Consider the following 17,324-nt stretch of genomic DNA (forward strand, 5'->3'; position numbering starts at 1 on the left):
TTTATGGAAGTTTGCTGTGCACAAATTGGCTGCTGCATTTCCTACATTTAAACGGTGACCACACTTCTCATTGGCTGTAAAGTGCTTTAGGATGGCTTGAGGTTGCCGCAGGCGCTATAGAAATGCAAGGCTGTTCTTGCTTCTTCCTTTCAATCCTTCCTGAAATAATTCCCGCGTTTCAGGCTCCCGTCGTCTATCCAAGGAATCTCTTCCATGTGTCGCCCACTCTCTGTGTGCAAAGAAACTTCCCGATATCAGACCTAAATTGACTTTTTACTAGTTTGACCCTGTGACTAACCACCCCCCTCCATCTTCTCCATTCATTTAACTATATAGCTGAGAAAAGACATTCTGTCAAAGCTTTTCATCTTGCACTCATCAGGACAGAGTTGCAAGAATACCAATCATAAGGGAGAGTTCTATACTACCAAGCGATTATTGATTGAACTACCTTAAATATTTCTATTACATCGCCTCTCGGGTGTTCCTTTCCAGGTTGCACCAGTTATCAACACCCAAAGCCACATCTGGGCTGTTCCATTGGAACCAGCATTAGCTTTATAAATATGGGCAGACATATCAGTAAAAGACACGAATGCTAGGAAGACATCAGAATGTGATGTCCTTCACAGTGTCACAGTATCTTTACATTCCTGTGATTTGCCCCCAGAGTGTTACTGGCTGCATTTCACAGGGCTGTCAATCTTTGCTTGGTGTCCTCCTGTCACCCATCAAGTGACTGGAATGAAGCAGCACAATCTGCAGGAGGGCACTGAGGTGCAGAAACCTGCCCAGTGAATGATCGTAAATCCTTACTTGGATTCCAAACATGACCTCGTGTTTTGAGCGCTGATAAGCCCCTTATCTCCCTTTATGAGGACTGAATTCCATCTATCCTTGCTGTAGACCTTGACCCACAGTGCAGTCTGCAAAGCACCTCACAATTTAACCCTTCTTCTCTCAAAGGTTCAAGAAGCTGATGGAAACCTTGGCGCTCTTGGTATCACAGGCAGATGGCTGTAATTGAAAGATGGGCAAAAGATGGAGTCAAGAGAGTGCAGGCAATTTCACAACGTGTGAAGCTGGGCTGGCGAGCAGTAATGTACAGGCAATGTACATGCAATGTACAAGAAATGTACATGCAATGTACAGGTAAGGTGTAGTAATGTGCATGTAATGAACAGGTAATGCATGACAAAAAGCTGTTGAAAGGATGGAAATACCAATAAAGGGAAATTGCTGGGATTAGAATGACGCATTAACAATGCTTGCCATTTGTCATTTGTAAAAGAATCCAGCAATTTATGGAGGGAAATAGTTACACTGAGGCCTGGATTTTGCGCTTAATGGTGAAAGCTGATCTCAAAGAAAGCTGTCCACAAAGATTTAGCAGGCTCCAGAGTGACAATTTCCCCTATTCCGATGTGACGTCCAATATGGTGCCTTCTATCTGGAACCTGTGGCATCCAGCAGCAGTGAAGTCATCAAACAGGCTGAGCAGCCAATCAGATCGAAGAATTCACACAGACAGCGAAATAAAATTTGGGACATGCGCTTGGGATTAAGGCGGAAGCCGCAATATCATAAGCGAACTTTAAACAAAATCAGATTTTTTTTTAGTTTAAAAAACATGGAATTTTTCAATGTTATTACAAGGAAATGACACTCCACACTTGAAAAATTAGTTTTTCAGGGTCAGTGAGGTTGTTCAGCTATAATTACGACTTAGCATGCCTTTAAAAACTTTAAAAACCTCATTCAACAAGAATTAATGTTTTCAGTGGGTTTTGACAGTGAGAATAGTGGGTAAACAATTAAAATTCACATTAAATCACTGATCTTGTGCTGATTGCATCTGTTCAGACTGCAGCAGTTCACTCTGTGGAGGAGCAGGAACACCTTGAAGGTAACTTCTAGATTTTCGCATTTAACCACACGTGTGGGTTCCATAAGTTTCTGTCAGGTGTACCCAGCAGTGACGGTGAGCGCTGACAGTTTCACCGCCATTACAACCACAAATTCCAGGCTGATGAGGCCTGATTCTCCGTCAATTGCTGCACAATTTTTGTAGAAGCCCCCCACCTTTGCTAAAGACAACATAAGTTCCTACTCATTGCGAGGCTCCCAATCGAACTGAATGGCGATCGTAATATTGCTGGATTTATGACATTAGTATGAAATCATATGATTTATGACATTAGTATGAAATCATATGATTTATGACATTAGTTTGCTGCCAAAGCCATTCAGGGTGGTAATTAATGTTGCAAAGGACCCTACTAATGATATGATTTATGGCCTTGAAATGTCAGTCAGAGGCCCAGAAGGGGAACAATGAATCTGTTCTCAAAGTTCTCCACCACTTGGAATGTTCTCACCTCATATCTGGGTCTGTTCTAGTGTAACTGATAACAGGCTGATTGGTGTGATTAGATTACAACCCCATTATCATTGTATCATACCACTAACAGGATAGAGGGGCAAAGGCAAAGTATGTCGGCCTTGATCTTTTCCTGTGTAGCAGTTCTAATGTTCCACTAGTTCTGTACATTGTGGGTAAAGAATGTTTCTACATTTCACACCATGACCCTGACATTTACCTATCAACCTCCCAAGGGCCATTTCCAGCAACTTGCGGTGCCAATATGTTGTGATGCCAACGGTGAGTGTAAAGGTTCAACTGATGTTGTTTACTAAACTCACCACTGCAGCAATTTCTGTCCCACTAATTGGTAATATTAAAGCAACAAATGAATCCTTGCAATTGGCAGTGGTTGCCAGCTGCACACGTGCCAGCTCGTGTGCCAGCCTGTGCGCCAGCTCGAGGTGTGCCAGTTTGTGCTTGCCAGCTCAATGTGTTGTATCAGGAAGCCCTCAGTCCCCTTAATTTATCTGTAAGGAAAGTTCACATCAATAGCCTTGTGATTCAAACAAGTCACATCTCCTACCTCGATGTTCCTCTTCCAGGTAATTAGATGGTCAAATTCATTGTCAAAGTCGGCTGAACCTTTAAGGAAAGAAAAAATAGTTACCCTCCAGCCTGCTCTCGTACTCTGGTGAATTTATAGAGAAAAGTCCCTTTTGGGTTACGACTTGCAAGAGTTCAGACACAACCCTTTCACCTTGAAGAGCTGAGATCCCACTCAGCCTGCACTCGTGTGTTGGAAGTGTCCTCTCTCTGCTGGTTATAAGGGTACTGTCAAGTCTTTGGGGTTTTTACGCAAGATATTCCTCAAGGTCAATACCAATGGGCTTTTCGGTAAGTGAAGCTCGCTTCCCCTACATTCCCGACTGCACATTATTCCACCCAGTTTCTAAGTAGATAAAAGCAGGACCCTGAGATGAGAACAGGGAATCTGGACACTGCACACCAGTTACTCCATCTTATCATGAGCCGCCGTGTGAATTCTCCTTTCTTATGTTTGACTAAGGGGAATAGAACTCTTACCAAATGGGGGCACAAAGGGAAAATTTTGTCGGCACCTGAAATTGGCTGAACGGTCTGTGCCCATGAATGTATAGGCTCAAGGTGCACCTAACATTGGGCCTCAAGACCCATTATCATCCAGCCAGTGATTAGGAGTGCGATTGGGTTGAGGGGCGATTAAAATTGGGGGGGGAGGGGATGGTTGAGTTGAGAGGTGATTAGGATGGGGGGTGGAGGGGGCGATTGGGTTGAGAGGCGATTCGGATGGGGGAGTGGGTGATTGGGTTTAGATGTGATTAGGATTGGGTGGAGGGAGTGTTTGGCAGAGGAGCAGTGATTGGAATGGTGAGTGGTTTGGAGGGGAACTTCCAGGTAGTGGTGTTCCCATGTATCTGCTGCCCTTGTCCTTCTAGATGGTAGTGGTCGTGGGTTTGGAAGGTGCTGTCTAAGGAGTCTTGGTGAGTTCCTGCAGTGCATCTTGTAGATGGTACACACACTGCTGCTACTGTGTGTCGGTGGTGGAGGGAGTGAATGTTTGTGGATGGGGTGCCAATCAAGCGGGGCTGCTTTGTCCTGGATGGTGTCGAGCTTCTTGAGTGTTGTTGGAGCTGCACTCATCCAGACAAGTGGAGGATATTCACTCACACTCCTGACTCATGCCTTGTAGATGATGGACAGGCTTTGGGGAGTCAGGAGGTGAGTTACTCACTGCGGGATTCCCAGCCTCTGACCTGCTCTTGTAGCCACAGTATTTATATGGCTAGTCCAGTTTTATTTATTTAACTTCTTACCATTTGCTAGGGTTCTCTGTGTTTTATCTTCTTTTAATTGTTTCTTTCTTTCTCGCACTTCAGATTCTTCTGTGCAGCTGTCCATCCTCGTTTTGGGGTTCTGAAAATACAGAAAAGGGAGGTAAGACTGTGCTGTGTGACCTGTGGATCTTACATAGTACACATAGTGCAGGGTAGGTGCACTGTGAACAATAGGTACTGTTCACTGAGTGCACTATACCTGGCATGTACTGTGTGCCACATGCAGCATGTGCTACATGTACTGCAGGCTATGTGTACCATGTAGGCATGTATGGTATGCACATGTACTGTGTGCTACATGTACCGCGTGCTACATGTATTGTGTTGCATGTACCATGTGTTAGACCCCCGTTCGGACCGAATTTCATGTTGGTCCTGTGTCCTGACATCTCTCTCGGGAGCCATGGGCCCACAATTTGAGTCATTTTGCGGAAATTCCCCTCGGTGCCTTTCCATTTGCATGGAGGGGTTTCCTCTATGGCCTGCTGCTCCTCACCTCCCACTTCCTTGCCTTCCTCCACCCTCAGGACACACTGTGGCATGTTGTTCTACCATCCGGTGGCAGGGGTCCCCAGTGGAGGGTTCTCTATATGGGATTCCTCCCTTTTTTCCATCAGGGACCTGGTTTGGAGGGTCTTGTATGGAGCAGTGCCATGCAATTGTAGCTTAAGGTGGTTCACGGACTCCCAGGCCGCACCTGTTTCCTGCGGCCAAGGGGTGTCCCTGGTCCATGTGTACCCAGGTTGCCCGAGGTTGCAGCCCCTCTTTCAGCGTTTGAAGGGGCTGTCCCTCAGATTTTAGTTGCAATTCAGCCCCACGTTCCTGACCTTGGGTCACCCGGTGCGGGAGGGGGGCTGGGAGAGAGAGGAGGACCTCCTGGTAAGCCTGCTCCTGGGCCTGGCCAAAGTGGCCATCAACAGGCCCAGGCAGCGGGCAGTCGAGGGGGGTCATCCTACCCAACTGTCTGCCCCTCTTGTGCGGCTGTGTTCACAGCCGGGTGGCCCTGGAGAGGGAGCACGCGGTGCCCACCAGCACACCAGAGGCCGGGGGGCACCACAGGGGCCGGGGGGCACCACAGGGGCCGGGGGGCACCACAGGGGCCTGGGGGCACCATCAGCCCCAGGAATGGCATTTTAATCTCATTTGTTAAGTTTCCTTTCACGTTTTTGTTTTAGTTACCGTGCCCCATCAGGGGCTGTCTCCCCTCATTGATTTTTAGTTTAATTTATTGAGTTTGTTTTTCAAAAGAATCTGTACCATGTGTTACATGTGATGGGTGTTACATGTGATGGGTGTTACATGTAATGGGTGTTACATGTAATGGGTGTGACATGTAATGGGTGTGACATGTGATGGGTGTTACATGTAATGGGTGTTACATGTAATGGGTGTGACATGTAATGGGTGTGACATGTGATGGGTGTTACATGTGATGGGTGTTACATGCGATGGGTGTTACATGCGATGGGTGTTACATGCGATGGGTGTTACATGCGATGGGTGTTACATGTGATGGGTGTTACATGCGATGGGTGTTACATGTGATGGGTGTTACATGTAATGGGTGTTACATGCGATGTGTGTTACATGTGATGGGTGTTACATGTAATGGGTGTTACATGCGATGGGTGTTACATGTGATGGGTGTTACATGTGATGGGTGTTACATGCAATGGGTGTTACATGCGATGGGTGTTACATGTGATGGGTGTTACATGCGATGGGTGTTACATGTGATGGGTGTTACATGTGATGGGTGTTACATGTAATGGGTGTTACATGCGATGGGTGTTACATGTAATGGGTGTTACATGTGATGGGTGTTACATGTGATGGGTGTTACATGTAATGGGTGTTACATGCGATGGGTGTTACATGTAATGGGTGTTACATGTGATGGGTGTTACATGTAATGGGTGTTACATGCGATGGGTGTTACATGCGATGGGTGTTACATGTGATGGGTGTTACATGCGATGGGTGTTACATGTAATGGGTGTTACATGTAATGGGTGTTACATGTGATGGGTGTTACATGTAATGGGTGTTACATGCGATGGGTGTTACATGTAATGGGTGTTACATGTAATGGGTGTTACTTGTGATGGGTGTTACATGTAATGGGTGTTACATGTAATGGGTGTTACTTGTGATGGGTGTTACATGTAATGGGTGTTACATGTGATGGGTGCCACATGTACTGTGTGCTACATGCAGAATCGTTGAAATATAAAGTGCAAGAGGGCGTGTGACCTCTCTGTCCTGTGCCGGGTCTTTGCAAGGACTGTTGTATTTAGTCCCACCTCCCACTTTTTGTCCAGGACTCTAAGCTCCCCACCCTCTCGTATCCGTCCAAATCCCTTTTAAAATTATTGATTGAAGCAACTTCCACCATCTTTTCAGGACAAGTGTTTCCTGATAACTCCTCACTTCCCATCGAGATCTATACCAATAATATTTAACCTCTGGCCTCTAGTTATTGGCTGGAATTTTTCAACGCTGTTGGCATCAGGTGTCATGGTTTGGGGGGGCGGTGGTGGCAATATAGTGAGACAGCCAAAAACCGGTTTCATGCTGTTGTGAAACCTGTTTGCGATCGTCCGCTCCTCCCTTCAGTGGCAGGCCACATTTCCCAATGTGGCACTCCGACATGTTTCACAACTGTACATAAGCGACGTGCACCTGGTGAGCTGCACTTCACTCGGGACTTCGAGGTTTGTTTGCCTACCTTGCTTCGGGCAGCACTCGCAGTCATCAGCGCCAGGCTTCACAGGCAGCACCACATCACTTTTAGGGGGGCACACGGGCAGGTCTCTACCTACCAGACCAGCCGTAAGGCGGGGGTGGCTTTTCAATGTCTGCAGGGCTAGGGCTTGCTTGGGGAAGGGGGAGAAGTGGCCTCAGGCAAGGGAAGAGGCTGCAGGGCGAGGGCTGTACTGGGGAAGGGGGGTATCCCAGGGTGTGTGTGGGGGACACATGTTGATCTGTACAAGTGGCCTCAAGATGGTGAGGGCTGAGGAGGCAGCCTCCAGAGGAGATGAGGCCAGATGGAGATGTGAGGGTGTGTGAGAGAGAGTGAGTGGTGATGTCCCTTGAGCTGGCAGTGAGTGAGATGCCAGTGAGTGTGTGATGGGCTTGTGAGTGTGTGAGTTTAGAGCGATGGGATGGTTGCCTTACACTGGCTGCACGGATGAGATCATTCATCCTCTATCTGCACTGGATGGCCAACCTCTTCTGTGCAGCGTTGGCACTGACCACCTCTGCCACCGACTCCCAAGCCGGAGTGGTGAGACTGATGGGCCTCCTGCGGCCAGAGCGAGGGTAGAGGACATCGCGGCCTCCACAGCGTCCAGAAGGCGTCCCAGGCATGTGTCACTGAATCGGGGGAGGGGGGCTGCACTCTTCTTGGATTTTGGGGCCATGTCTACACCGGAGTGGTCCTGGGCTGTGAGCATTGAGAAGGGTGGGCGCAGCGGCAGTTTAAACATGGAGCCCTGCGTGAGGAAGGGGTGAGGTGACGGGGTGGTGGGTAAATCGGAGGCTGCCCTCCAGCGAGACAGCCTGTTTCCTGTGGCTGTATAATTAATGAGGCGGGGATGGGACGATACAGTGAGAAAACCCACCATCGTGGCTGGGACGGGGGGTAAAACAACTTTCTTCCCGCCCACTACCACACTTTGTGCAAATCTGGGGTGATTCTGCCCATACACTCACACTCAGGCACACTCAGACTCAAACACACACTCACTCACACACACTCACTCACCAGAGGCAACAACTTTTCTCCATTTACCCATATCAAACCCTCTCATCATCTTGAAATCCTCTATTCTGTTGCTTCTTATCCTTCTCTGTCCCAAGGAGAACAATCCTAAATTCTCCAATTTCTCCTCATAACTGAAGCTCCTAATCCCTGATCTCCCTTGCTATTGACCTTTACATCTTTCCTGACATGTGCTGCCCAGCCTAAAGCTGAGGCCTAAGCTGTCATTTATAAAGTTCCACCATGATCTCTTTGCTTTTATATTCTATTCTTCTATTTATAAACCCGAGTAACCCATACGCTTTTTTGATCACCTTCTCAACCTGGTCGGCCACCTTTAAGGATTTGTGTTTATAGATATCAACGTCTCCCTGTCCATCTACTGTGATGAACTCTGTACTTTGCAAAAGCTTGTAGTTGTGAGATATCCCTTTAAATCCAAAGTGAAACCAGATAGAATTCTGGAAAGTGGGTATATGGAATTCTTACTATGAGGTCATTGGACTTCAGAGAAATTAAGCTGCCTGATTTGAGGCAAGGTTCAGATAAAAGGCAAAACCATGAACTGGGCTGTGACTTAGCATTGCTATGGAGATGTGAGCTTGATCACAAGAAAGGACAATTAGCAGCTAATTGGGGTAATGAAATAAGAACAGAGAAGACACATTTACAAGGAGCTGTGCATGTATGTAATGCAGTTAAGGAAGCTGAAGACAGCGTTAAAGCAGAGATTGTGAATTGGGAAGTTTTACTGCTGCTGCTACAGATTTGCCGACCAGACCCTTTAATAGGGTTTATTAAAGAGAAGTGATAAAGGAGTCTCTGGGGAATCTGTGCCATCAGGATTGTCATGAACCTAGCTGAGGAAGTTCTGCAGGAGTGTGCCATTTGGGTGTTAACTGTATCCAGGAATGAGTCAGCTAAACAAAATAAGTGACAGCCATTCACTGACTCATTCCTCAGAAGCAATGTCTCAACCAATCATGGTCAAGTTGCCTGGTTTAAATTTCAAATAGTGCTGGGCAGTTACTGTCAGTCACCATCAGTGGTGCATTCTCCATGGCAACGCCACTTGCCAACCAATCAGCACTCTCTTCACATACAGTATAAATTGTTGTTTTCCCCTTATATTGGTATTCTTGTGAGTGGCCGAAAAGAGAGATGAAAAGTTTAGACATCTCTTTTTTTCAGAAAAATAATTTGTCTATTTATGCATGCTTAATTTTATATTGATTTGAGGTTTGACTGTTACAATATAAGTTTTGAGAAGTGAAATCTTGTCCATTGATTCCTTTCACTGTTGGAGGATCCCTTTCTTTTCAGTTTATTGGTCTCTACTGGGATTGTAACATTACAATTTTGAAAATCATATCATTTAGAGTTTACTGTCTTTTTATCATTCGTCCTCCCAAAGTCTATCACTTCACATTTCCTCACACTGAACTCCATGCTTCTGCCCATTTCATCATCTTGTTGGTCATCCTGAAGCCTAGGACTATCCTCATCACTTCTGTCAAGTTTCATAACATCTGCAAACTTTATAATGCTGCTCCCTCCACCCAAGTCTAGGTCGCTTTATGAAAATTATAAAGGGTAATGGACCCAAAACTGACTCTTGGTGAACATCACTGAAACAAATTTTAAAAATCCATCCATCACCACCCTTTTCTTCCCAATACCGAGCCAATTCCGTATCCATACTACCACTCTCCCCTTAATTCCATGGATCATCTTAATGGGTCTCCACTGCGGCACTTTGGTGGATGCCTTCCAAAACTCCTTATAGACAACTTTTCTATCTTTATTTCTTTCAGCAAACCTAAGATGCATTCCATCTGGACTTAACATTGCTAGGTGACTTACCATCTTTCAATAATAATCTTTTTAGTGCATCTCCTGTAGCTATGTGCATCTCCACAAGGACTGTGCGGTGGTCACTCCTACCTCCTATATGGGCAGATGCATGTGTGACAGGCAGGTTGGTGAGGATGAGGTCAAGTATGTTTTTCCCTCTTGGTGGTTACCTCAGCACCTGCCGCAGACCCAGTCCAGCAGCTATGTCCTTTAGGACTCAGCCAGCTCGGTCAATGGTGGTGCTACCGAGCCGCTCTTGGTGATGCACATTGAAGTCCCCCACCCAGAGTACATTCTGCGCCCTTGCTGCCCTCAGTGCTTCCTCCAAGTGGTGTTCAACATGGAGGAGCACTGATTCATCAGCTGAGGGAGGGTGGTACATGGTAATCAGCAGGAGGTTTCCTTGCCCATGTTTGACCTGATGCCATGAGACTTCATGTGTTCTGAGTCGATGTTGAGGACTCCCAGGGCAACTCCCTCCCAACTGTATACCACTGTGCCGCCACCTCTGCTGGGTCTGTCCTGTTGGTATTCAACCTTTCCTGTAGCAATTTGGTACAACTGAACATCTTGCTATGCATTTCAGAGGGGCAGTTAAGAGTCAACCACATTGCTGTGGGTCTGGAGTCACATGTAGGCCAGACCAAGTAAGGACAGGAGATTTCCTTCCCTAAAGGGTATTAGTGAGTTTTTCGGACAATCGACAACGGTTTCATGGTAATCGTTAGACCTTTAATTTATTGAATTCAAATTCCACCAGCTGCCATGGTGGGATTTGAACCCAGCTCCCCAGAGCATTATCCTGGGCCTCTGGATTACCAGTCCAGTGACAATACCACTACATCACTATACCACCACCTCCCCTATATGTTAGGCTAACAGGTATGTAGTTCCCCATTTTCTCTCTTCCCTAGTGGAGTTACATTTGCTACCTTGCAACCTGCAGGAACCATTCCAGAATCTTTAGAATTTTGGAAGATAATCACCAATGCATCCACTATCTCTACAGCCACCTCTTTCAACTCTCTGGGATGTAGATCATCAGGTCCAGAGGATTTAGTAACTTCCAGTCCCATTAATTTCCCCAGTGGTACTTTTTTACTAATACTAATTTCTTTCAGTTCCTCATTCCTGCTAATCTCTTGGTTCTCCATTATTTCTGGAAGTTTTTTTGTATCTTCCTCAATGAAGTATGTACACAAAGTAATTATTTAGCTTCTCTGCCATTTCCCTATTCCCCATTATAAGAGGTGTCAGCTGTGGCTCAGTTCATAGCACCCTCGCCTTTGAATCAGAGGGTTGTGGGTTCATGTCCCACTCCTGGAAACCAAGAACTGTGATTGTACTCGAAAGAGTTGCAATCTGTGACTGTTGGTAACTCGAAAGAGTTTCCCCATTATAAATTCCTCTGCCTGTAATGGACCCACATTTGTCTTTGTTAAGCTTTTCCTTTTCGCATACCTACATATTCTATTCTCCCTTTCTTTAACTTTTTCTTGGTCCTCTTTTGCTGAATTCTAAAATGCTTCCAATTCTCAGGCTTACTACATTTTTTTAAGCAACTTTATGAGCTTCTTCCTTTAGCCTAATACAATCTCTAACTTCTCTTGTTCGCCATGACTGGGTCACTTTTCTTGTTGGGTTGTTTCTGCCTCAAAGGAATGTGTATTTGTTGGTTCATTCTTTAAACGCTAACTATTGCCTGTCTACCGTCTCTGGAGCATTCGTCCAAGCCAGTTGAATAATAGTTTGACTTGAGATTTGGAACAGTGCAAAACAGTTGTGGATGAGATATTCTGATTATGCACAAACCCACATGGTCAACTGTAACACGATGTACTGGTTAATTTTACAGCAAATATATCAATGAGCAGAATACATTTTCCACGGAGAAACAGTGATTCCTTACTGCTCCCCATAGAATCAAAAATAATTAAAATACAATCTGGTCTTTTTCTAGGCTGAACTCCCAATATTATTTGGCAGTTCCCTGATTTATCCAGCACTCTCCTTTTTACAGTCCATATCAGTCAAGGGAACCTTCCCTACCAACTGGCACACAGTCATGGTCAGCTCTGGCCTGACCAAATACTTGATCAAAGGTTTGGGATGGGAATCACTCCAGCAAAAGGATGGAGTAAAATAGGCTGAAATAAAAACAGAAAATGCTGGATAAACTTCTTCAAGAGCTATACGGACTCGAAACGTTACCTCTGTTTCTCTCTCCACAGATGCTGTCGGGCATGCTGAGTTTTTCCAGCATTTTCTGTTTTTAATTTCAGATTTCCAGCATCCGCAGTATTTTGCTTTCATTTTAGTGAAATAGACCAGCCGTATTCTATAAGATACGGAACGGACTGGTAGGAATTCACAGAAGCAAGTACCTGGTGCCCTCTGGCAACAAGGTGGTCATCCACACAAACTACCAAGACCATTTGCTTCTAAGACAGTGTATTGACAATCTTTCTTCCCAAGGACATTCCCACAATGGAACAAGCTGCCAAAGGAAATAGTCACGGCCACATCACTGGAAATCTCCAAGACCCATCTTTAGATTCTTTCCGTTTAGAAGTTTCCATTATCAGGACAACCATCTCAGCAGCTCACGCCACCCATATAAATGTTGGCGGAATATGGAAATTAGTCTGTGATACCAACACAACTAAAGTAGTCTGGCTGCATCTCCTCGCAGGCCCACTGCAATACTGACTTATGAGGATAGTACCATGGAGTGGCACTGAGGTTAACCCTTCTCACACAGACTGAGTGCAGGCGAGGAGGCTGGGAGCCAGGCAGCTCCGTCACACTCACTTGCCTGTATCCCAGTGTTCCTTGCCCTACATTTCGAACTGGCCCTTCTTAAGCCTCTTCCCCCTTCAGGCTCAGCAAAGGCTGTTTGTGATTTTCGATTCCTCTTGATGCCCTATGAGCCATTCAGCGTTTTTAACCTCCTTTTGTGACAGTCTCCTTGAAGTGTCTCGATCCTTTGAATTTAACTTACCCACAGGTTTCTATCCAGCATCTCATTTCCTTGCTCGTCTGAGTCTGCAATAGCCAGTGCTGTGTATCGTTCTAGGAATGAGTTTACACCAGAGAGGTGGTGCGCTGTTTGCACTAAACTCCCAGTTGCCCTTCACCAAATACAATTGACTTTGACTTGTACATAAAGATCAGTCCATCTTCCTGCTACCCACTTATATTTAATAGCCAGTATTCAACAATAGCGGTAGATCTGCTCAGAACAGAACACAGCGCTCAGGTGGTTCTAGCCAGAGCTCTGTACAATTTGAACACTACATTGAGTTAATTTGCTAGCAATTTCCCACTTACACCACAAGTGCAATTTAATTCCTTCACCAGAGTTCAGATCAGATTTAATACAACGCGCTCACATTTCAACATAACAGTTTGACACAACTGAGTGGCTTGCTGTGCCATTTCAGAGGGCAGTTAGGACCATCTACAAGGCACAAGTCAGGAGTGTGATGGAACACTCTCCACTTGCTTGGATGAGTGCAGCTCCAACAACACTCAAGAAGCTCGACACCATCCAGGACAAAGCAGCCTGCTTGATTGGCACCACATCCACCTCAATAAACATTCAGTCCCTCCACCACTGATGCACAGTGTGCACCATCTACAAGATGCACTGCAGCAACTCACCAAGGCTCCTTCCACAGCATCTTCTAACCCCATGACTTCTACCACCCAGAAGGATACGGGCAGCAGACACATGGGAACACCAGCACCTGGAAGTTCCCCTCCAAGCCACACACCATCCTGAATGTTGCTGAGAAAAGAGACATGCTGTCAAAGCTTTTCATCTTGCATTCATCAGGACTGATGCAAGAATACCAAATTTCAAAGGGAGCAACAATTTATGCTGCATGAGAAAAGGGGTGCCGATTGGTTGGCAAGTCGGCTTCGATTGGTCGAGACGTTTCCATGGCAAATGCACTAGGGGGCTATTCCCCCCTCCCCGCCCCCGCCCCATGCTTTTGTTTGTTCATAAACGGTGCAATGTCTGGACATGTTCCTTTTGTCTACAGAGGACAGGTTCCTGAATATGAAAATATGTAGCTTCCAGCAAGTGTAAGTGAGCTACATTGCGAGTCCAACTGATAATCTTAAACTGGTTGTTAGTGTAATTCATAGCACACTTGGGATTGTTCAGCAAGTGCTGTCCAATCGCGGAATCACATCTAACGTTAGACATTATATTCTGAGTTTTGCAAGCATGGGCTGGTTGAATATGGTCGCTACTCTGCCTGTTGCAAACAGTCGAAGGGATGTACTGTCTGATACGATCCAGCAGTCATTGGGATGTACGGCCTATGTACCTGATATCGCACCGGCACTGAAACTCATATACCACGTTACTCAGTTGTGGAAGAACACCTTTATGGGTGTATCTTGTTAGTGGAGAATAACACTCATGTTGTTACTGCTTAGTAGCAGCATGAAATAGCTTCACCTGTTGCTCAAATTTTCAAAGGCCATACCTACCAACGACTGGCAGATCATATCAAACAGCACATCCCTTCAAACCGTATTCAACCAGCCTGGTGCTTGCAAAACTCAGAATATAATGTCTAACATTAGATGTGATTCCGCGATTGGACAGCACTTGCTGAACAATCCCGAGTGTGCTAAGAATTACACTAACAACCAATTTAAGATTATCAGTTGGTCTTGCAGTGTAGCTCACTTACACTTGCTAGATGGTACATAGCGCCATATTCAAGAACCTGTCCTCCGCAGACAAAAGGAACATGTCCAGGCATTGCCCCTTTTTTGAATAAACAAAAGCATCGGGGACAATAGCCCCCTTGGTACGTTTGCTATGGCAAAATCTTGACCAATCAGAGCCAACTTGTCAACCAATCGGCACCCCTTTTCTCATGCAGTATAAATTGTTTTTTCCTTGGAGATTTGGAATCCTTGCACCTGCCCTGATGAGTGCAAGATGAAAAGCTTCAACAGCATGTCTCTTTTCTCAGCAATACTCACGTTCTGTACTACCAAATGACTATCTGCACACCATCTTCACTTGGAACTATATCGCCGTTCCTTCACTGGGTCCAAATCCTGGAACTCCCTCCCTAACAGCACTGTGGGTGTACCTACACCACATGGACTGCAGCGGTTCAAGAAGGCAGCTCACCACCACCTTCTCAAGGGGCAATTAGGGATGGGCAACAAATGCTGGGCCCAGCCAGCGATGCCCACACCCCAACTCACAAAAAAACTCCCAGGTGCTGTTACTGTATAATGAAAGGGATAATTGGTCTGTCCTAAAGTCTGCTGTTGTTTTATTGCTATTGATTTCTCTATATCATAATAATATTATTCTTTGCCTGACAAGCAGAGAAGCGAAAGTCAATTTAAATTCACCATGGATGTCCAATCCCTCCACACCTCCATCCCCCACCAGGATGGTCTGAGGGCCCTTAGCTTCTTCCTTGAACAGAGGCCCCAACAATCCCCATCCACCACTACTCTCCTCCGTCTGGCTGAACTTGTTCTCACACTGAACAATTTCTCCTTTAACTCCTCTCACTTCCTCCAAATAAAAGGTGTGGCTATGGGTACCCGCATGGGCCCCAGCTATGCCTGTCTCTTTATGGGGTATGTGGAACATTCCTTGTTCCAGTCCTACTCCGGCCCCCTCCCACAACTCTTTCTCCGGTACATCGATGATTACTTCGGTGCTGCTTCATGCTCTCGTCGGGACCTGGAAAAATTTATTAATTTTGCTTCCAATCTCCACCCCTCCATCATCTTCACATGGTCCATCTCTGACACTTCTCTTCCCTTCCTTGACCTCTCTGTCTCAATTTCTGATGATAAACTGTCCACCAATATCCATTACAAGCCTACCGACTCCCACAGCTACCTCGACTACAGCTCCTCACACCCCGCTTCCTGTAAAGACTCCATCCCATTCTCTCAGTTCCTTCGCCTCCGTCGCATCTGTTCTGATGACGCTACCTTCAAAAACAGCTCCTCTGACATGTCCTCCTTCTTCCTTAACCGAGGTTTTCCATCCACGGTCGTTGACAGGGCCCTCAACCGTGTCCGGCCCATATCCCGCGCATCCTCCCTCATGCCTTCTCCTCCTTCCCAGAAACATGATAGGGTCCCCCTTGTCCTCACTTATCACCCCACCAGCCTCCGCATTCAAAGGATCATCCTCCGCCATTTCCGCCAACTCCAGCATGATGCCACCACCAAACACATCTTCCCTTCGCCCCCCTTGACGGCATTCCGTAGGGATCGTTCCCTCCGGGACACCCTGGTCCACTCCTCCATCACCCCCTACTCCTCAACCCCCACTTATGGCACCTCCCCATGCCCACGCAGAAGATGCAACACCTGCCCCTTCACTTCCTCTCTCCTCACCGTCCAAGGGCCCAAACACTCCTTTCAAGTGAAGCAGCATTTCACTTGCATTTCCCCTAACTTAGTCTACTGCATTCGTTGCTCCCAATGCAGTCTCCTCTACATTGGAGAGACCAAACGCAAACTGGGCGACCGTTTTGCGGAACACCTGCGGTCTGTCCGCAAGAAAGACCCAAACCTCCCTGTCGCTTGCCATTTTAACACTCCACCCTGTTCTCTTGCCAACATGTCTGTCCTTGGCTTGCTGCATTGTTCCAGTGAAGCCCAACGCAAACTGGAGGAACAGCACCTCATCTTCCGACTAGGCACTTTACAGCCCTCTGGGCTGAATATTGAATTCAACAACTTTAGATCTTAAACTCCCCCTCCCCCCATCCCCACCCCGTTTCTTTTCCCCCCCCACCCGCTTTTTTTTTTCAATAATTTATATAGATTCTTCTTTCCCCACCTATTTCCATTATTTTTAAATCTAAAACTAAAACCTTTAGTCTTTCCACCCCACCCCCACTAGAGCTGTACTTTGAATATCCTGTTCCATTCTTAATTAGCACTTTTCTCAGACAAAGACCACCACCTTCAACACCTCTTTGACCCTTTTGTCTGTGACATCTTTTGATTATTATCTGCTCACACCACACCCTCAATGTGTCTCTTCCACCCCCCCCACCCCACCCACCTTAAACCAATTTATATTTCTCCCTTGTTGAAACTATGCTGCAGTTCTGCCGAAGGGCCATGAGGGCTCGAAACGTTGACTGATTTCTTCTCCGCCGATGCTGCCAGACTTGCTGAGTTTTTCCAGGTAATTCTGTTTTTGTTTTGTTTTAAATTATCACTGGGCTGTTGGGCTAGGGCAACATTTAAAACAATGGTCAGTTTAGTCATTTCAGTAAATATAATTTTAAAAAATGCCAGGGCTTATATTTCAGACAGCTTTCACCAGTTGGGAACAAGTTCAGAAACTCAGTTAGTTCTGTACTTCTGAAATATCTGGGTCCTTTAAATTGAAGCTGAGAATGGAAGAAAATGATAGGGTGTGTTAGAATTAGAGGGTGCACTTGATGAA

General features: G+C 46.1%; 1 protein-coding gene across 4 annotated transcripts in view; it reads right to left on the minus strand.

Moving 5' to 3' along the window:
- Positions 1-17,324, minus strand: part of LOC144672648 (sterol O-acyltransferase 2-like) — a 107,189-nt gene that overhangs the window by 68,494 nt on the left and 21,371 nt on the right. For all 4 annotated transcript variants that reach the window (XM_078534519.1, XM_078534520.1, XM_078534521.1 and 1 more), the window contains 2 exons: positions 4,219-4,318; positions 2,949-3,007 (listed from right to left, as the gene is read on the minus strand). In XM_078534519.1, the coding sequence (XP_078390645.1) occupies positions 2,949-3,007; positions 4,219-4,318 (159 nt within the window). The remainder of the gene's footprint in view (positions 1-2,948; positions 3,008-4,218; positions 4,319-17,324) is intronic.

Source organism: Cetorhinus maximus, chromosome X (assembly GCF_964194155.1).
Source record: "Cetorhinus maximus chromosome X, sCetMax3.hap1.1, whole genome shotgun sequence".
Taxonomy (NCBI): Eukaryota; Metazoa; Chordata; class Chondrichthyes; order Lamniformes; family Cetorhinidae; genus Cetorhinus; species Cetorhinus maximus.